Source organism: Ranitomeya imitator, chromosome 2 (genome assembly GCF_032444005.1).
Source record: "Ranitomeya imitator isolate aRanImi1 chromosome 2, aRanImi1.pri, whole genome shotgun sequence".
NCBI lineage: Eukaryota > Metazoa > Chordata > Amphibia > Anura > Dendrobatidae > Ranitomeya > Ranitomeya imitator.
Window position 1 is genome coordinate 188834888 of NC_091283.1, and position 27598 is coordinate 188862485.

Consider the following 27598-nt stretch of genomic DNA (forward strand, 5'->3'; position numbering starts at 1 on the left):
AAAAAAAAGTGCACTCGTACCAACAAACACAAGGCATAACTTTTTTTGGCTTTTCAAACTAAACCTTTATTGAACCACTTCCATCCGCTCCTTCCTTCTGAGCAGTCACGAGGACACAAGTGCATTATGTGGTGCACAGCATGTGAGGGGTGCGCTAGGGGCGACTAGCCTGTGGGGGGGGGGGGGGGGGGGGTAATCTTAAAAAGAAGGGGACAATATTGCCAGGCTTCTCCCTCCCACAACGCTTTGGCCATATCTCCCCCGGCTGTTTTAAACTTGCAGCAAAAACGCCTATTAGTAAAGTCATTTCTTCATTAATTTTTTTTCTTCCGTTTTTTTTTTTTTAATGAGAATTTCCAAAAAAACAAAAACACCCAAAACAGAAAAATCCTAGCAATCCAAACCCAAAATCATGATGGAAGGAAAACAAATGAATAAATATCAGGGGGCTGGGTAAGAAAGAGGGCGGGGGGGATATAAACCTTGGCTGGACCATATATCTATGACTCTGTACTGTCCCACTGTAAGTGCCGCACTGCATCTCTAGGATGATGGAAGGGCGTTTGCAGAGTCTATACACGGCGTATTTTACCAGTAGCCCCCTGGGGTGTTACTGAACCTCATATGATGCATTTGCCACCTACAACTCATCCATTTTTTTTTTCTCCCCTTTGCGATTCCTTCGTCCACCACCAGAGGGCGTGAAATAAAAACTGTATTGATCGGGTATTTCCTTTCAGTGGTTTATTTACAGGTAAACACCTCAGTATTTTAATCGAAGCTGAAAAAAAAAAAAATAATAATAATAGCGTTGGAATAGTGGCTATTTCTTAATGAGTGCTCTAGTTTTTCCTTCTTCTTTCGCTGGTTCTTTGCATTTTTTTTTCTTCACATATTTATAGAACTCTTAAACCATTTCACCAGCTTCCCTACCCTGCATCTGGAGGTTTGTTTGTTTTGTTTGTTTTTTTTTCTTTTTTTTTGTTTCTTTCAGAAGAGTCAAACTCTTCTTCTTTAGGCAGAACAGAAGAAAAGCAAAAAAAAAAAAAAAAAGAAAAAAAATATATATTTATATACTATATCATTTCCCCCCCTGCTCCTCTCAGTTCTCTACATTCCTCAGAGCAGTGATTAGAGTCTCAGCGCGGCCGCTTCGCCGTTGGAAGGGAACTCGGAGACACGTGGCAGCTTTTAGAAGGCAAGTCCCTCTTTCTTGGTGCCAGCAGGGTGAGCGAGATAGATGCATGGCTTGGTTTTTGCTCTCTCTTTTTAATGTCCAACAGTAGAAAAAAAACATATGCGACGGGTTGAATCCTAGGCAAGGCCGAACCCCTCAGAGCACTCCTGAATCGCCAAAAGCAGCATGTGACGTAGCTTCTCGTAGCTCTCATACGCCGGAAGGTCCAATTGGTTAAAACTGGCGAGGGAAAAGTAATAAAATTATTAAAAGGGGGTTATAGTCCCATTTTCTAGCATAGATATGGTAAAAACAAGCAGTTTTGCAATTTACGGCTTGTTAAAATTCTCAGCCGTTCCCACGATATTGACAGTTTTATGCTATTTTATAGCTTGTTGCCTTGGAGACAGACCGCCGCAGTCTACAGTAGCAGTGGTCAAGCATGTGCACTGCTTACAAGTTCTTTTCTATGGAGCTTGTAAGCTTGCCAGCGTCATGCTGTTATCAGACGAGCTCGGGTGACTTCAGGGTTGTGATCTCCTGATTCTGGTCAGCTTCAGCCCAGTGGTTGCAAGCCAGGCAGCAGCAGTGATCGGACTCCTAGGCAACGAGCTGTAAAACGTTAATATCTCAAGATCCGCTGCAAATTTTAACAAACAGTAAATTGCACAAGTGCTCACTTCTGTAGGCACTGTCCAACAATCCATTCATGAAGACAGGGTGGTGTTTTGTGGCATCACTGTGTATGGTTACATTGACTCTTACCACGTGTGGGCCGATGGCAGCCTGTCCGTAGACCGGTCATCTCGATGTATTTGGAATTTCTGAATGCCGTTCATTCCCTCCAGAGCTGCAAAGCCCTGCAAGGGAACCTTGGATGTTCCAGTGACAAACTGAAGAAACTTTGCTCTGTCTGCTTGGTCAAAGGAGCGCAACGCTCTCCAGAACCACTGAATCTATGAAAGAACAAAGCGGCGAGATAAGTGATCGGTACTTGTATATTTTCAGTCCCACAAGAGATAGCTGGTGGCCATTCATTCGGCAGCCATCTCTCCAGACTTCTCCATAGACCGGAGAGATGGGGTCTCTTCTGGTGGTGACATCTTGCCAAGAACCAATGGATTGGCAGTCTGAAATCAGACATGCCAGATCCTTATCACCTCCGGCTGGAGGGGCAGAGTTGGGTGGCCCCATACACAATAAACCATCGGCCAATATTAGTCTATTATATATGGAAAGGGGGGAAAAGGGGCCAGGACAGAAGATTTGTGCTGCACCCCTGAGGTGCAAATAAGCTGTCCTCACCTGTATGGAGTTAGACTGATACTTGTGATACTCTGTGTTGGATTTCAAGTCATCAATATCGATGGTGGGCAAACCAGAAATGAGCAACTCCAGTTCCTGCTCTGTAAAGATGGAGATGAGACGCTTGGGAATAATTTCATAAAATCCCTCTAGGAAAGCTGCCAACTGCTTTCGGATTGCACCTTAAAAAAAGACAGGAGACCAAAACGATTCTGTTAAATGCACAGAACTTGCGGACATCAATATGTATAAATGAGGTGGTAGCCAATGCACAGTAATGGCTGCACGTGAAGCACCTGTCATCTTCATCTGGCACACAAGGTGAACGTATTCTTTCTTGTTGTCTTCGGTAACCAGGATATTTGCACCGTTCGGCTTTAAGTCACGGACTTCACAGACACCAAATTCCTGAACCTAAAATTAACAAAGGAGAAATGTCTGGCTGGGACTATTCACACAAAAACAATTTGCACACACCCAAAAGAGACACAAAAAAACCCACTAACTTTTAAAAAGTTCAATAAACTTCTTAACTTTTTATTAAAGTATGAAGTCTGCAACCACCCCAAAATTGCATAAAACACTTTCTATACAGAAATGGTGTTCTCAAAGATGGCCAGTGCACTCGAACTGAAACCCGGGTCTAGACTAAGGAGGCGTTTTGTTTATTTAGGGGAGATTTCCCTGTATTGCTTAATCTAATGATCACTGTTCAAGCTTTATACACGTCATACGTCCCAATGTATGAAGTTGGATTCTAACTTGAGGAATTAAGTTCATTTTCTCCCGGTGGCTGCGCTTTCGCATTTGAACACTATTTACCTGCAGATTAACAGAATTTGGGGACATGACAGGTTCCCTTTAAGCTGCCAAAAGCATGGAAATCAAAACAGGTTCCCTCTAAGTGGAGCAAATCCATGGTTGTCACCTTGGTGGCCACCAGAGCTGTAAAGGTACCTTCACACAACGATATCGTTGCTTTTTGTGACGTAGCAACGAAATCGTTATGCGTGACAGCGACCAACGATCAGGCCCCTGCTGGGAGATCGTTGGTTGCTGGGGAATGATCAGGACTTTATTTCGTCGCTGGATCACCCGCTGACATCGCTGAATCGGCGTGTGTGACACCGATTCAGCGATGTCTTCACTGGTAACCAGGGTAAACATCGGGTTACTAAGCGCAGGGCCGCGCTTAGTAACCCGACGTTTACTCTGGTTACCATTGTAAAAGTAAAAAAAACAAAAACACTACATACTTACATTCCTGTCACGTCCTTCAGCGTCAGCTTCCCTGCGTCCCCCAGTGTCAGCGCCGGCCGGCCGTAAAGCAGAGCACAGCGGTGACGTCACCGCTCTGCTTTCCGGCCAGCGCTTACACAGTGCAGGGAAGCCGACGCTGGGGGACACGACAGGAATGTAAGTATGTAGTGTTTTTTTTTTTTACTTTTACAATGGTAACCAGGGTAAACATCGGGTTACTAAGCGCGGCCCTGCGCTTAGTAACCCGATGTTTACCCTGGTTACCCGGGGACTTCGGCATCGTTGATCGCTGGAGAGCAGTCTGTGTGACAGCTCTCCAGCGACCACACAACGACTTACCAACGAACACGGCCAGGTCGTATCGCTGGTCGTGATCGTTGGTAAATAGTTTAGTGTAACGGTACCTTAAGGCTGGAGATTACACGTGTAAATGAGGCGCTGACGTAGCGGCTTCATATCTAGTTACTCACCTCGGTGCTGAAAGTTAAGTCGTATCCCAGTGTGGAGACATCGTTCTCAAGCAAGTACACTAATCCCTGGTAGAAGTGATAATCCTCGCTCTCCATGTCAGTGTATCTGCAAGGCAAGCAGGCAAAATGGCTTTAGCAGAAAGGACGGGAGAGATGAAAAGGTAAAATCACCGTCTGCATAAAGTGCACATCCCTGCATAGGAGCTGCGCACAGAAGACTGTGGACGCTACCTTACCTCTGTATGACAGGGCACTACAGAAGTTGGGTGCTGGCTGAAGCAGGGTACCAAGCCTGACCGCCTACCTGACAGATTTGCCCAAGATGTGCTTGTAGAACGACCGAGTGAAGTAGCACTCCAGGAGCCTGTTGTCGTACACGGCTTTAGCGACTATCCGCCCGACAAACTTGAAGTAGCTGAGGTGGTTGGGGTTGCAGTGAGAGGAAGGGTTGATTGTGTAGGTGACCCGGTCCCCGGGTGATGTGCGGAACAGAGCATACATGGGATTGAACATTTCCCTGGAGATTATCATGTACCACTCTCGGAGAAGCCCACCCGCGTCCTGGCCTTCTTCTCCCTCAAACACTATGTACCTATGGAGAGAGAGGACATATTCAGCATTTCTCTACATCACGCTCTAAAATTAATAATCCACCTGTTGTTACTTACAGTCTGTTTTTCATCTCTTCCGGGGATTTCCTGTGCAGTTCTCGGTAGGAGTCTTCAAACACATGGTCTCGTCTCACATGTACAGCCATATCCTCTTTCCGCAATCCTTCATCTAGTCGCTCGAGCTCCTGGCGGAAATATCTAAAATTTTGACAGAACTGTTTAAATGATGAGAAATAACCATTGACTTCAACAGGATCTGTACATTATATAACGAATTTATAGGGGTCGTCCAGTGCTATGATACTGTAAGGTAGGTCATTATCGGATGGGTGGCGGCCGGGCACCCCCACTGATCAGCTGTTACTAGCGCCCTTTGGATCATACGTACTTTCGTTTAACATCAAAGTCCAGGACCCTAATGTAATCAACAAGAACAGCAAAGGGTCCATCAGCCAAGTGAGTGGTAGACTGCCTGAGGATCTGATTTAACACAGTGCGATGCGTCTCTGTGGGATAGAAAGAAAAAAAATGTTTCTGTATGTTATTTATATGCAAGGAAAACACAACATATTCCACATCTCACAGACTGAATAGTTGCATTTCCCATTTAAGCGGAGCTTAAAGAGAATCCATCATTTATTTGTATTTCATAAGCGCACATGAAAATAAGAAACTTTGTTATATACCTTATCAGAGAAACCTGCTATTTTCTCCTCCTGGACTACTGAGCCTTCATACTCCATTCATAGGAAAAAAAAACTGTAAAATCTGCATTCAGTGAATGCAGCTATTCACGTAACAGGAGAGACCCCAGTTAGTGTTTATAAAATTCTATGGAAGAGGGAGGAGCATCATACAGCAACTTCTCCTGAAACCACAGTTACAGATCTCCATGGAGTTTTATGAGCACCAACTGTCATCTATCTCAGTAATGGGAAAGTCTGTACTCACTGAATACATGTGTTACCTGTGAATGGAGAATGACAGATCCATCAAGGAGGGGGGAGAAGATTTCTCAGGTAAGATCCATTACAAAGTTGCTTATTTTCATGTGCACTTATTGATTTACGAGAAAAATACTTATTACTTCAAAGGGATTTTGCCATCTCCAAAATCCTATCCTAATATACTGTAGGAATAATAATAATAATAGCAGCAAATATCAATTAGAAATGTAGTACAGTTCTGCTGAATAAGCTATGTCACTTACCCCATGTGCAGGGCATTGCAGTAGCTTAGGTATCCATGGTTACAACCACTAACAACTAAGTGTCACAGAGTGGTCGTAACCATGGATATCTAAGCTACTGGAATGCCCTGCACATGGGGTAAGTGACAGTCTTTAATGTTAGGTTCTTCCATGCATGTTCTGCAATTCTGAGGAAGTCCAGGTCCTGAGACCACCACCAATCACTCAAAGAGAAGCATGTAAAGAGGTGTTCAGATTTAAGAGAAAGTCTATAAGCATGTACAACTCTTTAAATGGTGACTTTTTTTTAGCAATCTATGCGAGTCTTATGACCTGAAACTGCACCGATCTGAAGAATCTATGATGTTAAAAAAAATAATAAATAAAATTAAATGATACTCTAAGTACATCGTTACCTGCAAATCGTAGAAACTTCTGAGTGTCAGGAGGCAGGCTGGATGAGATGTGCATAGCTGAGGGCTCCCTTGAAAAGAAGGGATCTAAGGAAGAAGGTGTAGCGGGAGTGAGGGGTGCTGGCGATAATGGGGGAGGCTCATCTTTTATGTGAGCCAGTTGGCTCTCCCGTGTGTCCCGCACGGGAGGTTTGCTCTCTCTTTCTGTTGCATGGACCAAGAAGAACGCCTCTACGGCCGGCTGGAGAACTGCAGAACAACAGACAAGAAGAAAAGAGGACATTAAATATCGGCAGAAATATAGAAAAGTCAGAGCGAGGCCTGCAGCTTGTGGTTGTGGTACCTAGCACTGCATGTTGATCGTGAGACTCTTCCAGCTCCTTTAGACATTCTCCCAACATGTCCCACAATTCGTCCAGGCTCAGCTGCTCGCTCAGCAGGGGCAGCTCCGGGAGTCGCTCTTCCTCTTTCTTTTCAGCGGCCTGAGATGCTTCAGAGGCTAGAAATATAAGACAGGACCCACGGATTATCAAACGAAGAAACCGGCGCAACCTGTTACCCACGCACACTACTCATCCGGATACCAACCAACGGGCGGGGTATCTTGTGTGGCTGGCGAGGGTTGGTCAACATCCATAGGAGATTCCTCCCTCCGAGCGGAGCCTTCCGCCTGAACAAACAAATAAACTTACGTCAGATTTGTGCGAAGGGCAGAGACGTGGAAGTGTAAGGAGACTAGTAATGATAGGAGGATGGAGGATACATAAAGCAGCATGAGATTATGAGATGCCATGCCAACCATGTAGACAACGCACGCTTTGTCCGCAAAAGCAAGGCGCTTCTGTTAATGAACCATGCACGAAACTGGGATGTAAGGAGGATACACGTAACCACGAAGCTATGGACACACAGGACGGTGGAAAAGTGGGGAAACACATGTGAATAGAAACCGATTAATCATAAAATAAATATGAGGGAGAGGAACAAACTAAGGATGAATGCTCTGCCAGCGCCAGTCATCATGCTAACCGTTGCAGTTTGCAGCTGTCTCCGCGCCCTTTGACCCTCACGTACCATTTGTATAATGGCATCAGCCTCAGCCTCCAGCTGCTGCACAGCGGCCTGGATGCTGCTAGCCGAGGCCAGACTGGCAGCTCCTGCAAGAAGAAGACAGCCGTAAGAAAAAAAATACATTGTCCGGCGACATGCACTGGGTGCAGAACGAAGGCTGGCCTAACCCTACATCGCAACGCTCATTAGTAACTTTTACCCAATTGTCCAATTGAGTTTTTTTTTTTAATTAAATTTCCAGGCATGCTTGGCTCATGAGGGTTTAATGGCTCAAAAGCGACATCTGTCACCGCTCCACTATTTGCTGCAACAAAGCGACTTTTTGAACCAAATTATCTAATAGTCCAAACTAATGGTGCTGCGAGAAATAAATCTTGGCAACCTTCAGGAACACACGGTGCTTTTTTCATTATTGCAAAGATTTACAGGTTGTGTTTTACAGGGAGTCTGCAAAGTGACTGTTCAAACCAAGCTCAATGCATCCTAGACGTGGCCAGGTAGTTCAGTAGCAAGAGATTTGACAGAAAATCTGCAACGTGTGCACAGGCTCTAAAAGGGAAAAAAAAAATAAGGTGCCCACCTAGTCTGCTGGTTTGCTTGGCCTTTTTGTTGGCTCTTCTGGTGTCATCTCTGAGCTGAATGATGACCTGTAGTACTCGCAGGAAGAATTTTTGCGTGGAGGTCTTGGACGTCAGCATAGACATAGATGGTAGCTGGAGTTCTCTACCCCCAAGAGGTCTCTTCTGTGAAGCTACGATTATCACGTTCTCTGCGATGTCAAACCTGGATCGCAGAGATGGAGTGGGGAGAGACCTGACACTTTAGATTGAATTATGCCCAAAAGGAGAAATAAGTAATTTGTGGCCCTAAAAAAATTACAGACGTGACACTTACCTGCTCTGCATCTTGCCCTTTGCCTTGGTGTTATGAGGCTGCTCCTCCGGCATGCCGTCTGGAGAGAGGGCCTCGCACTGAATGCGCCTCTGCTGATCCAGGTTATACTCTCGCAGCTCTGCCAACAGCGTACCTAGGAAAGAATATGGAAGAAAAATTAAATGACTGCACAAAACTAGAACCAAACCCACGGGGTGTCCTACAATCAATTTTCCTCACCTATCTGTTTGCACAGTGTATAACCTAGATGGTGGGCCCCACTCAGCAGCAGCTTTAATACTGTGTCCCGGGTCCCAGGGTCTCCTCTGGAAAGCTGAAGCAACACGTTGGCGGCATCTTCCAAGCCTTCTTCTGAGCATGAATGAGATGTTAACACCTAGAGAGTAAGACAGACAAGTAGTACAGGGGAAGTCATGTATCTCCATTAGAAAATGAAAGATAATTGTTCTCAGATAGTGCTGTTGTATATAGATTTTTGCCAAACATTTCCTATAATCACAGTGGAGGAGAAGAGAGGGATTTTTGGTACTCACCGTAAAATCTTTCTTGGAGCCTTCATTGGGGGACATAAGTAACCATGGGTGTATGCTGCTGTCGCTAAGAGGCTGACACTAGGCAGAAAAGGAAAATAGCTCCTCCTCAGCAGTATACACCCATCGACAGGCACGAAGTACCTCAGTTAGGGTTAAAGCAGTAGGAGAAGCAACCAAAACTCAACATATGAACCAACCCAACAACAAACGAACGTAGGCCCAATAGAAGTATCCACAATTAGGAAGGGTGCTGTATCCCCCAATGACTGCTCCAAGAAAGATTTTACGGTTAGTACCAAAAATCCCTCCCTCTTTATCGCTTCATTGGGGGATACAGGTAACCATGGGACGTCCCAAAGCAGTCCCTAGGATGGAAATCAGAAAAAAAAAGCAAAGAAAGCAGTCTTAATTCGGCCGATGCGTAACAGCCGTCTGCAGCACCTTCCTTCCCAGGCCTGCATCAGACTAAGCATAGGTATGAACCCTGTAAAACCTTGCGACGGTGTGCAAAGATGACCAGGTCGCGGCCTTACAAATCTCTAAAGCCGAGGCCTAGTGACAAACAGCCAAGGAGGCCCTCACCGCCCGAGTGGAGTGAGCCTTCAGCTCCGGAGTATGCCTCATATTGCTGAACGAATCCATCGGCAAAAGTGGATTTAGAAGCAGGGAGCCCTTTACGACAATCTTCAGAGATGACAAATAGGGCATCAGAGTGTAGAAAAGAAGAGAAGAGGACATCTGGACCAATTTGGTGTCCTCACTCCACCGGAAGAAGGCCTTCCAGTGTATGTGGTAGATACGAGAGGATGCTGGTTTTCTAGTCTTAATTATGGTCTGAATGACATGATGGGAAAAAACAGCCTCCCTCAGGACTGCAGCCTCAAAGGCCATGCCGCTAAACTCAGACCGTGAACTCTGGTGGAAGAGGGGGTCTTGCAAGAGAAGATCTGGACTGTCTGGAAGCCTCCAGGGAGCGTCCATGAGCATGTTCACCAGCTCCGCGTTCCAGGCCTGTCTTGGCCAGTCTGAAGCCATCATAATTGGGGGAATCAAGTCTGCCTTTATCTTCTTCACGACTCTCGGAATTGAGGGAAGAGTCGGAAAAAGATAAGGCAGTTGGAACTGTGATCACGGGATTACCAGAGCATCGCAACCGATGGCTAGCGGATCCCAGGATCTGGCTACATACTGAGGAACCTTGTGGTTCATCCGAGATGCCATCAGGTCGACGTCTGGTGTGCCCCATTTGTGGCATATCTGGTTGAAAATTGCAGGGCTGAGAGACCACTCGCCCGATGAGAGACCCTGACTGCTCAGAAAATTGGCTGCCCAATTTTCTACCCCCGGAATGTGCATGGCTGATATGGGGGGGGGGGGAGGCGTGATGCCCCACCCATCGCAGAATCCTTGTAACCTGTTTGCTGCGAGTTCCGCCTTGATTGTTTATGTAAGCCACGGCCGTGGCGCTGTCAGACTATGGACCGGCTGACCTGCGAGGAGGATCTGCCAGCCGGTGAAGGGCAAAGAAAATTGCCCTGATCTCCAGGAGATTGATGGGGAGAGCGGCTTCTTGGGCATTCCATCAACCTTGCGCTGTGTGACAAAGAAAGACCGCTCCCCAACCGAGGAGACTGCATTGGTGGTGATGACCTGACACCAGAGAAGAAGGAAGGACTTCCCTCGTAGGACTGCTGCTGATAGCATCGACCAGGTCAGGGACTGCCTCACCTTGAGATGCATTAGCACAGGCCAGTCAAGGGAAACCGTCCTCTTGTCCCAAGCCGACAAGAGGGCCAGCTGAAGAAGACGGGTATGGAACTGGGCAAAAGGCACAGCTTCCATGGCGGCAATCCTCTTCCAAGAACTCTCATGCAGGACCGCAGGGTAAGAGAGGCTGGTTGCTTTTAGAGCGCGGATCCCCTGGCAGAGGGATGAAAACTTCTCCTTTGGAAGGAAGACACGGGCTTGAGCCGTGTCGAATCTCATACCTAGAAACAACAGGTGCTGAGCTGGGTCAGGGACGACTTCTCTCTGTGACAATCCAGCCGAGACGGACCAGAGTGTCCAGGGTGATCTGAAGATTCTGGTCATAGTCTCGGCAGGACGGTCCCTTGATCAGAAGATCGTACAAGTAAGGAATTATGAGAATCCCCTTGGAGCGAAGGACGGCCATGACCTTCGTGAATACTCTGGGGCAGAGGCCAGGCCGAATGGAAGGGCCGTGAACTGACAGTGATCCGCCTGGATCGCAAACCGTCGGAATCTCTGATGCTGAACGCAAACAGGAATGTGAAGATAAGCATCCTAAATGTCTAAAGAACAAAAATTCTCCTGCTTCCATAGAGGTGATTACCGAACGTAGAGACTCCATCCTGAAATGGCAGCTCCAAACATGATGGTTCCATCGCTTGAGATCCAAAATTGGACGGAGCGATCAGTCTTTCTTCGGGACTACGAAAAGATTGGATTAGAATCCCAAAAATCGTTCGCTCCAGGGAATAGGTACGATCACTCCTGTGCGTAGTGGGGAAAAGACTGCCTGAAGAATCCCTGGGGCCTGAGACAGAGGTTCTGGCGGGTGAGACAAAAACGTTTTCCTGGGAGTGGGTTGAATCAAAGTCGATTTTGTGACGGGACGTGACTCTCTGACCCAAGCATCGCCGACCACCGAGAACCATACTTCCCAGATGAGAAGAAGCCGGCCTCCCACCCTGGAGCGATTCTCGGGTGGGGGGTGACCCGTCACACCGAGGAGAACCTGTTGGCGTGAAACCCTGAAGATTTGAAAGCGCGACCCTTTGATTGCCAGTGAGGGGCTCGTTTGAAAGACAGCTTATTCCTGTCCCCATGGGCGGAAGAGCAGTCCTGCTGGGTGGAAATCCCTGAAGCAGAGAAGGGCCAAAATGAATCCTTTCCTTATTAAAAAGACTGTAAGGCTTGGACTGGGGAAGCCAGGTGCTTTTTCCACGGGTAGCATCGGAAATTATTTGATCCAGTTGGGACCCAAAGAAGTCTAAAGCCTTGGATGGCAAGGCTAGTGAGGGACCTTTTTGACGGCGGATCTGCATTTCACTCTTTCAAACCGGAGAATGCACCGTATAGCAACGATGTTGCTGGTAGCCCTGGCGGAACAACCTGCTGAATCTAAAGAAGCAGTCAAAAGATATTTGCCGGCATGGGCCATCTGGTCTGCCAACTCATCTGGAGGAGCTGCTGCTAGAATACCCTGACGAAGCATTCTTTGCTCAGGCAGACAGACTTTTCCACCCAGGTGGAGGCAAAAATGGGACACAGGAAGGCATCAGCTGCTTCAAAGGCTGACTTAGCCAAGGATTCTGTCTATCTGTAGAATCCTTAAGAGATGCACCATCCGGTAGAGACAAGACTGTCCTGGAAGACAGCCGAGAAACCGGCGGATCCACACTACAGGAATTCTGCCCATTTACCAACGAGGTCTGGGTTAAAAAGGATAGAGAATATCTAGCTGCTTCCTTCCTGGGAAGCGCTTTTCAGGGTGTTCCCAGCATTTAGATATAATCGCTTCAAAATTCCTGTGATTAGGAAAATTCTGGGAAGACGTTTTACGGCAATGGAGTGCTCCTGAGCAGGTGCCTCATCATCATCCTTTAGGTTCAGAGTTTGGGTAATTGCCAAGATAAGGCTATTGACCATGTCCTGCATCTTTGAGGTTTGGTCCGTAAGGGATTCAGACAGGGAATCCACTTCTGACCCAAAAGCTGCCTTCTGAAGGGGGCATGGGGTGAAGAATGGATCCAGGTGGATATAGAGGGACCCGGGGAACTAGAGGAAGAACTGGAAAGAGCCAGCTTCCTTTGCTTTGTACCCAATTTGTCCCTGTGAAGGTCGCAGTCAGGTGTGTGCAAATCACCGTGAGAGGCGTTCGGAGCACTGATGGCAGTAGACAAATGTGGAAGTCGCTCCAGGACCTGGACCAGGGACTGTGAAACGTTTGTCAGGTCTGAGACCGACTGTGACATAGCAACAACCCACTCTACAGGGAGGGGAATGCTCTCATCCCGGGCGTTAGAGGGCTCTTGTGGGGCAGACATGGTGGAGGGGCTGCAGGACAGGCAGAAAGGGGAGGGCTGGCCTAAAGACCACTTCCTTTTGCAGACAGCACAAGAGTAGTGAATTACAGTGGGCTTACAGGGGCAAGAAGAAGCCTCTATAGGGTTGGCCATAAGTTTAGCCTTGGGGATACTGCTGTGAGAGGAGCTAAGACAAAAAGAACATAGCCTACCCCGATGCCAGCGACGACCAGCAGAAAGAGCTGTAGAAGCTGTGTCCCCCTTTGTGCAGTGCGTCTGCAGAGAGCTTAAGATATAGCTGTGTCACGCAGGATATGGCGGTGTGAAGAGGCTGATGCCGCGTCGGCTTGTCCCCACACCATATGCCGGGGGCGTGCCAGGACAATCTGCCGGCTGGTGAAAATGAAGGTCCCCCTCCGATTGGCTGACACGACGGGGTCATGAACAGCCGGGAAGGAGAAGCTCCGTGATAGGAGCGGAAAAAGCGTGCCGAAAAAGCACGCGCTGTGGTGGGTGTGGCCAGCTCAAAAGAAGAGGAGGAAGACTCCTCCCATTGGATAAAAAGCACATTATTTTAACGCGTGATGGTGACTGGCTAAAGGAAAACCAGGGAAGGGGTGTGGCCAGCAAAGGGAGGGGTAGTGTCCGCAAGTGCTGAGCCCAGCCATGGCAAACATGGACGTGGCTGCCGGCTGTTTCCTACCACCAACACCACCCTGTCCCCTTGCGATGAAGGCAGGGCTGTGAAGTCGGTAAGCCAAACCTCCGACTCGACTCCTCAATTTCCATCACACCGACTCCACAGCCCCGGATGAAGGGATAGCGTACTCCGGGATGACGCCTGCCGCTGCGGAGGGAGACAAACCTGCGGTGAGTCCCAGTCTCTCTGTAGCGGTGAGGATCACATCAGGAGCCCTCGGGTGGGTGAGGGTTGCTGGAATCTGGGATCCTCCTTCACGCACCATCTCCAGACGGTGCAGAAGACGGCATCAACCCCTTACAAGAAAGGGGAAGACCACCGCTAGTGACTACCGTTTTCCTCCCAGCCCTCTCCGAGGAGAGGGGTGGGGAAAAGGTAAAGGACTGGCCCCTCAAATCACCTTGAAGCACCCGTAAAGGTGACAGGAGATTAGGTCCTGCTTCGCGGGCCCGAGAGTGGGCAATGTGGTGATACCACACTGCTCTCTTGGTCGCATAGGTAAGGGAGAACAGGGTGAGAAATTACACCCAGTTACCCTAAGAGAAAGGTGACCTGAAAGACAAAGGGAAAAGATTAATAAAACAGACAGAGAACCTGAAAAGGAAAATGTGGATCTGAGATCAGATCCAGGTCTGCCTCCTACAGACACTAAGCTTAAACTGAGGTACTTTGAGCCTGTCGGTGGGTGTGTACCGCTGAGAAGGTGCTATTTTCCTTTTTTGCCTAGTGTCAGCCTCCTAGTGACAGCAGCATACACCCGATAGTTACCTGTGTCCCCCAATGAAGCAATAAAGAAAAAATATTTATAAATAAAATGTTTTTTTTTTATGTATTATAAAAATAGTGAATAATGATTATTTTTATTGTTTCCATTTAGTATGTTTTTGTAATATCTAAAAAGCAAAAAAAAGATAGTTCTACAGTTTTTTAAATTTTTTTTTACAATAAATTAAAAAAAAATGTTATTTTTATTACACAAAATACTACTAGTAACATTAAAAATATTTAAGTGATCATAAAAAACAAAATAAGTGTTATTTAAAGAAAATATATACAATATTTATATATAAATATAAAATACTAGATGGTGGTCCGATTCTAGCGCATCGGGTATTCTAGAATATGTATGTAGTTTATTTATGAAGATTTCAAAATAATGCAATGAATACACAGGATTCGGCCGGCTGCGACCAATTAGCAAAGCGTGGTTCAAATCCCGCTCCAATTCTCAGCTGGACTGCGCCTGTCGCCGATTGGTCACGCCCTGCCGGCCGCGAACAATCAGTGAAGCCAGGGCCAGCTCTAAGTTTTTGAGGGCCCCGGGCGAAAGAGTCTCACAGCCCACGTAGCATATAGCACAGCCCACGTAGCATATAGCACAGCCCTCGTAGCATATGGCAATGTGGGCACCATATCCCTATTAAAAAAAAAAAAAAAAAAGAATTAAAATAAAAAATAGTTCATTATATACTCACCTTCCGGCGGCCCCCGGATCCAGCCCAGGCCTTTAGCGATGCTCCTCGCGACGCTCCGTTCCCAGTAATGCCTTGCGGCAACAACCCGTGATGATGTAGCAGTCTCGCGAGACCGGTACGTCATGTCCGGTCATTGACGCAATGCATTTCTTGGGACCGGAGTGTCGCGAGGAGCGGGAAAGGCTGCCGCGGATGCCGGAAGGTGAGAATATAATGATTTTTTTTATTATTTTTAACATTATGTTTTTACTATTGATGCTGCATAGGCAGCATCAATAGTAAAAAGTTGGTCACACTAATAGGGTTAACAGCAGCGTTAACGGACTGCGTTACACCGAGTTATGCCGCAGTCTAACAGTCCATGTAACGGACTGCTTAAACGCTATGTGGGCGCTGAGTGGAGGGGAGTATAGAGGGGCCAATTAACGGCCGGACTGTACCTGTCGCTGATTAATCGCGCCCAACCGGCGGCGACCAATCAGCGATGCACGATTTCCGTGACAGAGAAACAGACGGAAGTGGACCTTAAACAATTATATAGATATTATAATATATACATACATATAAATAGAAAGATTATTCTATTTTGGCAATGAGCTACAATGAAAGATCTCCTGTTGAGGTGAACATGATCTGTCTATAGGGGTCAAAGTCAGAAAGGCGGCAGAAAAAGATGAAATGAAAGGCTCACTAGTCTACCATGGATATATTTACCTCCACAGAAAGCTGCAGCTGTTTTTCCGTGAGTCCGGAAGCGGCCATTTTGTCTGATGCGCTGGGCTCACTGGACTTCGCTGTAGATTTCACACTTTTTACGACAGCTTTAAAAGTAAAAAAAAAAAAAAAAAAATTGTATTGTAATTTCATATTATTGTGTTCAGTAACCTACAGCTCAAAGTAGTGCAGTTTAGATGACAGAATTGCTTTGGCGAGGGAGAATACGTCTCGGCACCGACTTTGTAGGGTTCTGATGCCCTAAACTTAGGGAAGAGTCAGACTCAGACGGCCGCCTAACTCGGACGGGGATCACAATGCAATGCTCGGACTGGCTGGCGGCTCTACTGACAGTAGTTGTATTTCTATGCAGCTGTCACGCTCTGATGGGTAGAGCTGCTGGCCAGTCTGGATCATTGTATTGTGGCCAGTGCATTGCGATCCCCATCCATGATATACGTCCACCTCTTTCCTTAGGATAGAGCATTTATATCAGCTCTCAGAGGGTACGACTCTGCCCCTTACAATAGCTGATGACAGAGGGTGCCAAGACGCCCCGTGTGAGCACTGCCTTGTTTTCTGTAATGTCCATTCCGCCCCAATGGTAAGAGGACAGAGGCACGTGGTTAAAAAAAATATCCACATGGATTGAGCGGTTGCATTAATACTTACTGGACACAACACTTGTGTTGGCAACTGTTGGCACAGTTACAGCGGGTACAGGAAGAGGTAATGGTGCTGTCGCGGGCGTTGGGGCGGGGGCTGGTGCAATTGCATTAGTGGCATTGGCCAAACTGTCTGGTAATTTGTTATCTGGCAAGGCGATGGATATCAGGGAGAGGAGTCGGAGCAATTTTTCCGTAAGCAGCGAACTCCGTCGAATGACGGGATGAGATAACATATTCATGAGCTGTCCCAGAGGAGAGGCCTCCAGGCTGCACTGCAAGCTTTCTGCTTCCCCTCCGGCGCTCACAGGCACAGACTTTATAGACGTCTTCCCCTTACGGCTCACATTCATATTGTCTAACTTAACTAACAAGTCCCAGAAGTCTGTGGAGATGTTGCTTGCCCCGCTGTTACCCGACTGAGAGGGACAGGGGCTACAAGTCAATTTTATGCTCCTCTCTTTATTTTCGCTGTTTTCTACATTGCACTCTTTGGTCCGCTGCTGTGTGAAATGGCTCGGGAACACCTGAGGAGGAAAGAGGAAAAACTATAAGATGATAAAAAAAATGATAATTCCTGAACGCCATTGAAACCAGCATACCATCAGACCTGCAATGCCAAGGTCTCGTCATATAGTAACAAAATATATTGTTCTTCTCTGAAATGCCAGATCCCTCTTCCTAGAGTCGCTCCACACGTGTACATAGGATGAGACCTATCGATGTAGCAGCGCTGGGAAGAGGCGGCCAGGGGCAGAGCCGGACTAGTCTGCACTGTAATCTATATTTTATTTAAAACACCAGGATGGTTCAGAGAATATCAGAATTGTGCAGCCAGACTGCAATTCTTGCACCCCACGGGTTTGGACAGCAGGAATTGACTGACAGGTTCCCTTAAAGACTAACTGGTCGCTGTTGCTCCAGCAAACTTTGCGAAACACAGTAGTACAGGCGAATGTAAAAAAAAAACAACAACTTTGTAATACATACTTGCTCCTTTCTCCACTCATGAACCATTTCTTCCTCTCCCCCTGCAATAACCATCCGCTATGAAAAACAGCTCAAATCTATCTTGGTCAATCCAAAACAGACTACCAACCCACTGAGGTGACAAGTTACAGCTCTTACTAAACTCTAGAGGAGGGAGGACAACTAAAGCACAGCAAGATGCACGCAGATTGGGCTGCAGGTTTAGGCGACTGTTTTAGCTCACTCCAGAGTTGGATTCACAGCCACACTGCCCAGTACAGCTGTATATCTTCCATGTTGCTGCTATAGATCTATGCCATCAAACTAAGCTGAACCCCGTTAGCTCTGTTCCGGTTGGAGGGAACAGCTTCTTGCATAAGAGCAGCCAAAGTTTGTTACTTTGGGCCATGCCTCCTAGTAGCCGCAGTCTATACCACATGGCTTCTCGTGTCCCCAAGATACCAAAATATGGACCTTGAAAAAAAAACAAACAGCTTTTGCAACAATTTCCAAGTTTCAACATTCATTTGAAGCAGAAAACTTGTTGCTACCTTCGCTTTAGAAAAAGCCATTACTTCCATAGAATAATACTTACACCACGTGGATAAAAACAAAACAAAACATGCAACTGCAGCAGAAGGAAATACTACACTACAGATGCTCGAACGATGCCTGGACTAAGTTTACAGGCAGCCGGGCACAATCACTGCGGTCTCAGCAGTATTCCCGGCGTCGCAGCTCATTGACAGGAGTCCTGATATTAATGATCTGGAGTGTGACCGCGGCAGCAGTCACGAATCAGCTGCTTTTGAGTAAAGAACGAGAAGACCCGCTTGAGCTTTTGCACTGCATCGCCATAAAAACGATGAGATCTCCGATTTGACAGTTTTCTTCTTAACACCAAGCACGTAAAGGTAATTTGCTTAATTGCAGTGATTTTTCCATGGGAATCTGCAATGAAATCTGTAGTTTGCAGAGGTGGTGCCAATCGATTCGTATGACCCAGACCATCAGACACGACAGTGGTCTCTGACTAGTGCCTCTTACCTGACGGCATAGACTGTCCTTTTGAGTAGTCGGCGCGATATCACACCATGTCAGCTAATCAAAAGTAGAGCCGTGAGAGCCATTAGGTACCAGACATGTTCTCAGGGCTCCCAGATTACTTGTGGCCAATCGATTTGCAACAGCTGCCAGAATATTAAGTGCACCCATACCTTCTGGTATTAAAACGTACCTTGGCTAACTGAATAAGAGTGTCCAACACATGCCTGCACACCACAGGGGCAGCTTGTGGGTGAATGTGAACAGTAGAGCCGCAGGCTGCATGCTTTTCCGTGTGCTTGCGACCTAATGATCTCTGGATTTGGAATATGTTTGTTCGGCAGCCAAGAGCGGCGTCCATTGAAACGGAGAGCCATGACAACTGGTTGGAGTTCTTGGATTCCATTTTGTGCAGCAGCTCCAAGGGACGACCGTCGTGGCTGGAAGAACAAGCCTTGGCTGAACCCCTTTTATCACTTCCCACAAGAGAAGTCTTAGGACTCTCGATACAGAGTTCACTCTCGCTGCTTCGCTGCAAGATGGACAAAAGGCTTTTGATGACCCAATTGCGGGTCTGCGCGTGGTAGCAAAGGTTTCGCAAGACCCTGTGCAGGCGACTGGTGTTTAGTTTCGGCTCATCGACAAAGAGCAGCACGAGCAGACAGGAGAGGGCTTCATGATCCAACAACAATCGTCCTCGAAGGCGTAGTAAGCTGTCCACATTGCTCCCTGCAGGCCTGGGAAAATACAAGAAATAGATTTTACCATTTGGCAAATTTGCACATTTTGTATCCAAAGCCTTTAATGTGTCTGTTTTGTCTGAAAATAGTATAAAATATCATTATTCATATATTTAGAATTTCTACTTTTATAATTATTTCACTCTGGTTTCTAAAGTCAAATCTACACCATAACAATCCCCATTAATAATAAGAAAAAAAAAGTAGATTTTTCTATAAATCTGAATGCCATGCGTGAACATGGCCTACATTTGCAGGACCCTGTAAAGCATGACAACTAGCGACCAAAAATGTAAAGTGTACTAGATCTAGACTAAACTGTAATATTCCTCATACCTTGTGTGCGTGCTGCTGCTTCCCATCTGGAAAGTGCTTCCTCTCTGCACTGCCAAGCGTGTGTACTGGACGCCCCTGTTTCCACTTAAGCGACTTGTAAATGCTAAAATAATAGTAAAAAATAAATTCAACTCTTACCATTCCAGCAAGTTTGCTTTAAGAGACCTTAAAATAAAAACTAGGTTAAAAAGTCCCCCTGAACCCCAATTTGTATATACAGGCGTTTGTGCACAGATCTGTCTTCTCCTATCCTCTCAATGGCTTCTGAGGATATAGGAAAAACAAAATCCAGCTCACCATACCGACATTCCCAGGAGCTCGGAGCACGGAACCGCTGTGTCAGGGCGTGGACGAACAGGAAAGAGAAGGAGATCCAGCTCAACGAAATAGTGAAAAATCCATAATTTATTTCACTCAAAATACAATGAAAGGACAAATCATGATTAAGGGTGCTTAGTCACCGGAAACGCGTTGACCTTGTTTTTATAATTTTTTCTGTATGCTGATGTTTTGTCCTTTCATTGTATTTTGAGTGAAATAAATTATGGATTTTTCACTATTTCGTTGAGCTGGATCTCCTTCTCTCTTCTGAGGATATGCAACAAATAACTAGAGGGAAAATAATCTATAAAAGGGAGACTATCTGCACAAAATGACTGTTCAAACCAAGCACAAGCAGTCGGAAGAACCCTTGGCGCCACCACACAGTTAAGTACACGTACTAGTTTTCCATACATCTCTGTCTCCTGTAAAGCCACCGCTGTCAATCAAGTAATAGGAGGCAGACAGATGGGAAAACAAGTAGGTAGTAAGGTGCACTGAGCCGTCTGGTCACGCCTTGGGTGCACGTTATGAAGTTATTCTATGCAGGCGGACTCCCTTTAAGAGACCGGAATAGTGGGTATTACTATAGGCCAGCTAACCTGGGCTCCTGAGGATGGCAGAGAGTGCGGATGTGCTGCTGTGTCCAAAGAGCCTTTCGTGCATGAGCTGCCTCTGTCGTGCCTCCTGTTCCCTCCGCAGCGCCTGCGCCTCCGCAGCTATGTCCGGGGGCATCACTGCCAGAACGCTGTCTTCCATGTCTTCCAGAACGCTACGACGCAGATCAGATGGCAAAGTTTGGATGAAAGTCACTGGATCCATTGGGGTGTCCGATGTGGTATTCTGCGCCAGATCTCTCCTCTGCTGTTCTGCCCTTTGCTGAGCCAAGACCTTTTAACGGGAAATTAATAAAATGTTAGAAAAAATAATAATTAAACTCTTGTAAATACAATCATTTTATATATGCACACCTCCTCCTGTATAGCAGGTGGTAAAGCAGCAAGGAACTCCGGGCTGACTTCAGTGACAGCAGCGCTACCTACAACCGGCGGAGGGATAACCGGGGCTGCGGTCGGGGGCGCCCGGGCGGGTGGTCTGATGCCCAGCTGGTTCTGTAGCACTTCTCTGCGAATATCTTCTGGAAGTGCGGCAAGAAAGGATGGATCCACTCCTTCAGGCAAGTTTATACCTATAAAAGACAACAAAAGGTTTGAGTTTTATATGCAAACTAAAGGGAAATTTACAAAATTGCCTCAATCTCTCACCTGCTAATGGATCTTCCTCTTCGCTGCTGGTGGATGGCAAAGCTTCTTCCAGAATACCACTGGAATCTGTGGCTAACAAGGCTATGCTAGGGTCTCTGGTGGAGGGCATGTCCGCAGAAGGTGTTGTAGGGGAGCTGAAAAGCACATGCAAGATAACATGATTTTTGGTTGCTTACCGTAAAATCTGTTTCTCGGAGCCTTCATTGGGGGACACAGGAACCTTCTGGTATTTCTCACATGTCTAATTCTAAGTGATGTCGCTCTGGCCCTCCTACTCTGCCTTAGTCAAACACTTTGCGTTATCTCTCTGAAACACAGGCTGGAGTGGAGTTTTCCCTCTGTAGCGGAACAGCGGGAGGGTCCTGGGCGGGGGTTGCTACAGGTCTGACAGAGATGACAACGCAAAGTGTTTGACTAAGGCAGAGTAGGAGGGCGAGAGCGACATCCCTTAGAATTAGACATGTGAGAAATACCAGAAGGTTCCTGTGTCCCCCAATGAAAGGCGATGGAGAAATGTGCAGGGTTAACAAAAATATTTCAAGGGTCTAGTTCCATATTTAAAGCCAAGAAGAATATTATCAGCATGCCTTATAGCCCCCGTCTTGACTATATCCATGTCATTTATAAGCCCTTAGCGTTACCATCGTACCTGTCGTCGCCAAGCTGAGACACCACTTGACCCTCATTTGCAGTTGGAGACTCCACAGGCTGCTGGCCGACTGCAATACTCGTGGCAACTACTAGAGGTTGATCTGGATTTACAACTCCTGATGACTCTCCAACGCATTCCTCTAGTGGTCCGGATGCGAGGCTACTGGTGTCCATGGGTGACCCCTCCAGCTGACTACTAACTGCAGTAAGCGCATCAGAGTCTTCGGCTCGCTCAGGGGAAAGAGAAGCTATAGAAACGATCAAGAAAAAAGGCTTAATGTCTACTAATACTCATCACTAAAAAAAAAGTGTGAAAAACTAAAATCAGACATGTACTAACTGATGGTTGGTGCTGGTGATAGCTCCATTTGAGTTGCATCTCCTTCCACACTGGGTCTCCCTGGTCCAGACTCCTCTTGGTCAGCTGGCAAGAGTAACTGGCCCGTGTCCTCCGTACCGGGATCTGTGAGCAGGCTTTGTGGCAGGTCAGCCAGAGCGGCCTCGGGAGGATAAGCACGCAACGTGGGATCCAAAGGAACAAGCTCAGGACTTGTTGGGGTACCTTCTGCAGAAGATGGGGCAGTAGGGAAGTTCTCAGGACGACCACTACCATCTTGATCTTTAGATTACATGTAAAAAGTTTGGATATTTACTAAGAAAATAATTATGTCTATAAAATATGAAAAATCTAAAAGATCGCAGAAGACTGTACGATGTTCAGCAATAATTTAACAGGGTTTGTCCGGGCATGGGTCGCTATACCCGTGTCCACCTCCTACCTCACACTAATCTAAACTGAGTAGCTTGGCACCAGTAAGCTTTCCAGTGCCCCTCCTACCACCCCCCACAGAAGAACAAAAGAAAGATAGGCTAAGTCAGCAGCAAGAGCAGTACGGGTCCCCAAAATGGCACCACCTCCAGTTATTCGCTCCGGTGGAGAGATGTGACCATTAGACGGAGCTGAACAGCGCAAAGCTGATCTATGGGAGCTGATCTGCAGTCTCTACTTAAGACTAAGCTGTGCCATCTAACTCCAATTTATTTTTTTTTTTTTTACATCTGGACTCCATCGATGCTAATAAGGACTGATCGGTGGGAATGCAGAGTATGGGACCCCCACTGACCACTTATCCTAACAATAGGTCATCAATATTTTATGCCCGGACAAACCCTTTAACACTAAGAAGAATTACATTTCATGGAAGGATCTTTATCTTGGATACAAAAGAAACAAGCCACACCACTAGGAAGGCAGTAGGCTGTATAGTTATCACCAAAATAGGGGCAAAAATCGCTGCCTCTTACAACAATACAACTTACTACCTCACCATGAAGAGGGCAGAGAGCGCTTACAAATAACCTACATGACTCATCGCACTGAAAAAAAAAATGCAAAAAAAAAGCTGAAATATTAGTAAAAAAAAAAAAATTAATTTCAACTATGGATACACATTCTGGATCTGCCGCCATTGGACGCCGCAGGAAAGACAGTAAACTGTATAGTTATCTCCCAGATCGGGTGTGACCCCAAAACTATACAATCTACTACCTCACCCTGAAGCACCAAGTAATCTGTAGCCATGTGTGCCTGTAGAAGGAAAAACACGAGAAAAATAACGAGAAGGAATACCTGCAAGGCTCAGCTCAAACGAGGCGTTCCTCTTGGAGTTTGCAGCCTGGAGGAAAAAACAAAAACATTTAGCAATGTCCTCTAACACCCCCATGTCAGACTAAGGTGGCCATGCTTTATTTTTCTTTTAGTGATTAACACATCTCTGCACCGTAAAATAAATACAAAAAAAAAAAACCTGAGGGTTTTGATCCTTTGATTCCTTCTCTTCCTTGGCCTTCTCAGCCATCTTGGCCTCTTCTTCTGCCAGCTGTTTTCGCCTCTTCTCTCGCCGCTCCTCTAGCTCTTCATCCCGCAAAGCTTCGAGGTGGTTGATGATGGGAACTTTGACCACTTAGACAAAACACAGAATATAAAAAATATCCATTAAGTTTAAGCAAAAAAAACAGGATTTTTGGTTGCTTACCGTAAAATCTGTTTCTTGGAGCCTCCATTGGGGGACACAGGAACCATGGGTGTATGCTGCTGCCACTAGGAGGCTGACACTATGCAAATAAAAAAGTTAGCTCCTCCTCTGCAGTGTACACACCACCGACTGGCATTATACTCTTCAGTTAGTGAGAAAGCAGTAGGAGAAAAATAACAAGGTTGAAAATCATAACCACAAACTTGAGAACTGTAAACGTGAGGACAGTCACAGAACAAAAACCAACAGGAACTGAGAAACATTGGGAGGGTGCTGTGTCCCCCAATGGAGGCTCCAAGAAACAGATTTTACGGTAAGCAACCAAAAATCCTATTTTCTTTATCGCCTCTCATTGGGGGACACAGGAACCATGGGACGTCCCAAAGCAGTCCCAAGGGCGGGAAAAAACGGACTTCCATCAGGTTAGAGGACTGACCACTGCCGCCTGCAAGATCCTTCCGCCTTGGCTGGCGTCCGCCGAAGCGTAGGTATGGACCTTGTAAAATTTTGCGAACATGTGAATGGAAGACCAGGTTGCCGCTTTGCAAAGCTGTAGGGCGGAAGCCTTGTGGTGCACCGCCCAGGAGGCGTCGACTGCCCGGGTAGAGAGCCTTGATCCCAGGAGGGAGCACTCTGTTCTCGACCCAGTAAGCCTCCAGCATTGCCGTTCTGATCCAGCGAGCAATAGTCACCTTAGAAGCAGATTGGCCTCTGCGCGTGCCATCAGGAATGACGAAAAGAGAATCCGTCTTCCGGAAAGTGGACGTTCTATCCAGGTAGATCCTCACTGCCGTGACGAGGTCCAGCTTGTTCAACGATCGCTCCAGGAGATGAGTCGGAGCTGGACAAAAGGAAGGTAGAACGATGTCCTCGTAGAGGTGGAAGGTGGAACCACCTTAGGAAGGAAGGAAGGCGGAGGCCTGAGGACCACCTTGTCCTGGAGAATGACCAAGAACGGAGAACGGCAAGAGAGGGCCGCCAACTCGGAAACGCGGCGGATAGAAGAACTGGCCACAAGAAAGGCCACCTTCCAAGATAGAACTGACAGGGGAATCTCCCTGAGAGGCTCAAAGGGGGAAACCCTCAGAACGTCCAGGACCAGGTTTAAATCCCATGAATCCACAGGGGCCCTGTACGGAGGGACAGCGTGTGCTACTCCTTGAAGGAAGGTCTTAACCTGTGGTCGGGAGGCTAAAGTCTTCTGAAAGGATGGAAAGAGCAGAGACTTGGCCCTTCAGGGAACTAAGAGCTAGGCCCGAATCCAGTCCTGCCTGAAGGAAGGCCAAAATGGAAGGCAGGGAAAAGGACATAGATGAAATGCAGTTGGACTCGCACCAGCGGAAGTAAGCCTTCCAGGTACGATAATAGGCCCTGGAAGACAAAGGCTTCCGAGCCTGAATCATGGTGTGAATCACCCGGTCCGAAAGACCGGACGCTCTTAGAACTGCAGTCCAACAGCCACGCCGTTGAACTGAGCAACCGAGAATTCGGGTGGCAGATCGGACCCTGAGACAGCAGATCGGGCCTGTCTGGAAGGCGCTAGGGAGCGTCCGCGAGAAGATTGACGAGCTCCGCGAACCAAGCTCTCCTGGGCCAATCCGGGGCAATCAGAATGACCGGCACCCCTTCCATTACTTCCCAAACTGTTGAAAAAGATCAAAGCGGAAGGGGCGGGAACAGGTAGGGCAGCACAAACTGTGACCAAGGAATGGCCAGAGCGTCGACGCCCATTGCAAGAGGATCGCGAGACCTGGAGACGAACTGTGGAACCTTCCTGTTCATTCGAGACGCTGTGAGGTCCATGTCCGGAGTCCCCCATCGAAGACAAATCTGATGGAAGACCTCCGGATGCAAGGACCATTCCCCTGCCGTGAGACCCTTGTGGCTGAGGAAGTCGGCGGCCCAATTGTCCATGACGGGTATATGCACCGCAGATAACCCCGGAACCGTTTCCTCTGCCCAGAGGAGGATCTTGGATACTTCGGCCAAGGCCAAGAAACTCCGAGTCCCCCCTAGATGGTTGACATATGCCACCGCCGTGGCATTGTCCGTCTGGATTCGGATTGGAAGGCCCCTGAGAATCCTTTCCCAGAGATGAAGGGAAAGAAAAATGGCCCGGATCTCAAGGACATTGATCGGCAACGTTGACTCCTGCGCCGACCAACGGCCCTGAACCGTCAGGTTGCGAAACACCGCGCCCCAGCCGAGCAGGTTGGCATCCGTCGTCACCACTTGCCAGTGAACTGAAAGGAAAGACCTGCCCTGGGAGACGTGAGGTGACGTGAGCCACCAGTTGAGACAGTTTGACCCGGGCAGAAAGTCAAATCGGTCGGTCCAGGGAGAAGACAGACCTCTCCCAGTGAGACAGGATGGCTTGCTGGAGAGGTCCCGAGTGAAACTGGGCGAAAGAAATCGCTTCCAATGTTGCTACCATCCTCCCCAAAACCTTCATGGCCGATCGGAAGGAGGGAGACCGAAGGCCCTGGAACATGCGTATGTCCCGACGAAGGATGGATCTCTTGTCTTCGGGAAGAAAGACCTTGGTGTGACGAGTGTCGAAGAGCATGCCCAGAAAGATGATGCGCTGAGAAGTAATAAGGCATGACTTCTTCAGGTTAACCAGCCACCCAAAGCGGGCTAGGGTGTCGAGAACGATGGACAGGCTTTGGCGGGCCTGAGAAAAAGACGGAGCCTTGATGAGTATGTCGTCGAGGTATGGAAACAGAACCAGGCCTCTGACCCTCAAGACTGCCAACAGCGCCGCCATGAGCTTCGTGAAAACTCTTGGGGCGGTTGCAAGACCGAACGGCAGGGCGACGAACTGAAAATGTTCCTGAAGCACTGCAAAGCGCAGGTATCGGTGATGTCCCGGGAATATCGGAACATGGAGGTAGGCGTCCTGAATATCTATGGAACACAGAAATTCCTGAGCCTCCATGGAAGCCATTACTGAACGAAGGGATTCCATCCTGAAGTGTCTCAGACAAACCCTCCTGTTCAGCAATTTGAGGTCCAGAATGGGGCGAACCTTGCCGTCTTTTTCCGGTACCACAAAAAGGTTCGAGTAGAAACCTGTGAACCGTTCTTTTTCTGGGACGGGAACGATTACCCCGGCTTTGAGAAGCGAAGCGATGGCTGTGAAGAAACCCGAAACTAGAGCGGGATCTCTTGGAGGTCGGGATTCGAAGAAACGATCCCGGGGTCGAGAAACAAAGTCTATCTTGTATCCACGGGATACAACTTCCTTGACCCATGCATCCTCCACTGCGGAGATCCACACGTCTCTGAAGAGAAGACGGCCGCCCAACCTGAGAGGTGGGCTGGGGTCTTGCCGAGAGTCATGCCGAGGAGGATCTTCCAGCCCTGGGCCTGGAGGATCTACCCTGGGAGTAGCGAGGACGCCAGGACGGAGTGGGCCTAAAGGATAACGCTTTCTTCTCCTGACGTGCCTGTGGCCTCTGTTGTTGCTGGGAAAGTTTGACGCCGCGAAGCGACGAAAAGGCAGAAAGGATCGGAATTGCCGTCTAGGAGGAGGGCGACGAGGCTTAGCCTGGGGGAGAAGAGAACTTATACCCCCGGTGGTGTCCTTAATGATTTGGTCCAGCTTGGAACCAAAAGAGACGAGAGCCTTGGAAGGGCAGACTGGTAAGGGACTTTTTGGAAGATAAGTCCGCCTGCCAGGCCTTGAGCCAAACGGTCCGGCGGATGGC

The 27598-nt window shown here is 47.6% G+C and overlaps 1 protein-coding gene across 7 annotated transcripts in view; it reads right to left on the minus strand.

Annotated features, from left to right (window-relative positions):
- Positions 1-232: 232 nt before the first annotated feature.
- HUWE1 (HECT, UBA and WWE domain containing E3 ubiquitin protein ligase 1) overlaps positions 233-27598 on the minus strand; it is a 114017-nt gene continuing 86651 nt past the window's right edge. For 3 of the 7 annotated variants that reach the window (XM_069748368.1, XM_069748367.1, XM_069748372.1), the window contains 26 exons: positions 23661-23815; positions 23483-23528; positions 22193-22471; positions 21851-22100; positions 21202-21335; positions 20908-21125; positions 20539-20827; positions 19616-19718; positions 18733-19276; positions 16534-17053; positions 15862-15968; positions 8610-8766; positions 8391-8523; positions 8077-8309; positions 7455-7582; positions 7014-7095; positions 6769-6924; positions 6429-6674; positions 5212-5329; positions 4881-5021; positions 4517-4804; positions 4213-4318; positions 2779-2896; positions 2483-2664; positions 1943-2133; positions 233-1417 (listed from right to left, as the gene is read on the minus strand). In XM_069748368.1, the coding sequence (XP_069604469.1) occupies positions 1315-1417; positions 1943-2133; positions 2483-2664; positions 2779-2896; positions 4213-4318; positions 4517-4804; positions 4881-5021; positions 5212-5329; positions 6429-6674; positions 6769-6924; positions 7014-7095; positions 7455-7582; positions 8077-8309; positions 8391-8523; positions 8610-8766; positions 15862-15968; positions 16534-17053; positions 18733-19276; positions 19616-19718; positions 20539-20827; positions 20908-21125; positions 21202-21335; positions 21851-22100; positions 22193-22471; positions 23483-23528; positions 23661-23815 (5027 nt within the window). In that variant the 3' untranslated portion in view covers positions 233-1314. The remainder of the gene's footprint in view (positions 1418-1942; positions 2134-2482; positions 2665-2778; positions 2897-4212; positions 4319-4516; positions 4805-4880; positions 5022-5211; positions 5330-6428; positions 6675-6768; positions 6925-7013; positions 7096-7454; positions 7583-8076; positions 8310-8390; positions 8524-8609; positions 8767-15861; positions 15969-16533; positions 17054-18732; positions 19277-19615; positions 19719-20538; positions 20828-20907; positions 21126-21201; positions 21336-21850; positions 22101-22192; positions 22472-23482; positions 23529-23660; positions 23816-27598) is intronic. The other 4 variants (XM_069748374.1, XM_069748369.1, XM_069748371.1 and 1 more) reach the window with 3 other exon arrangements.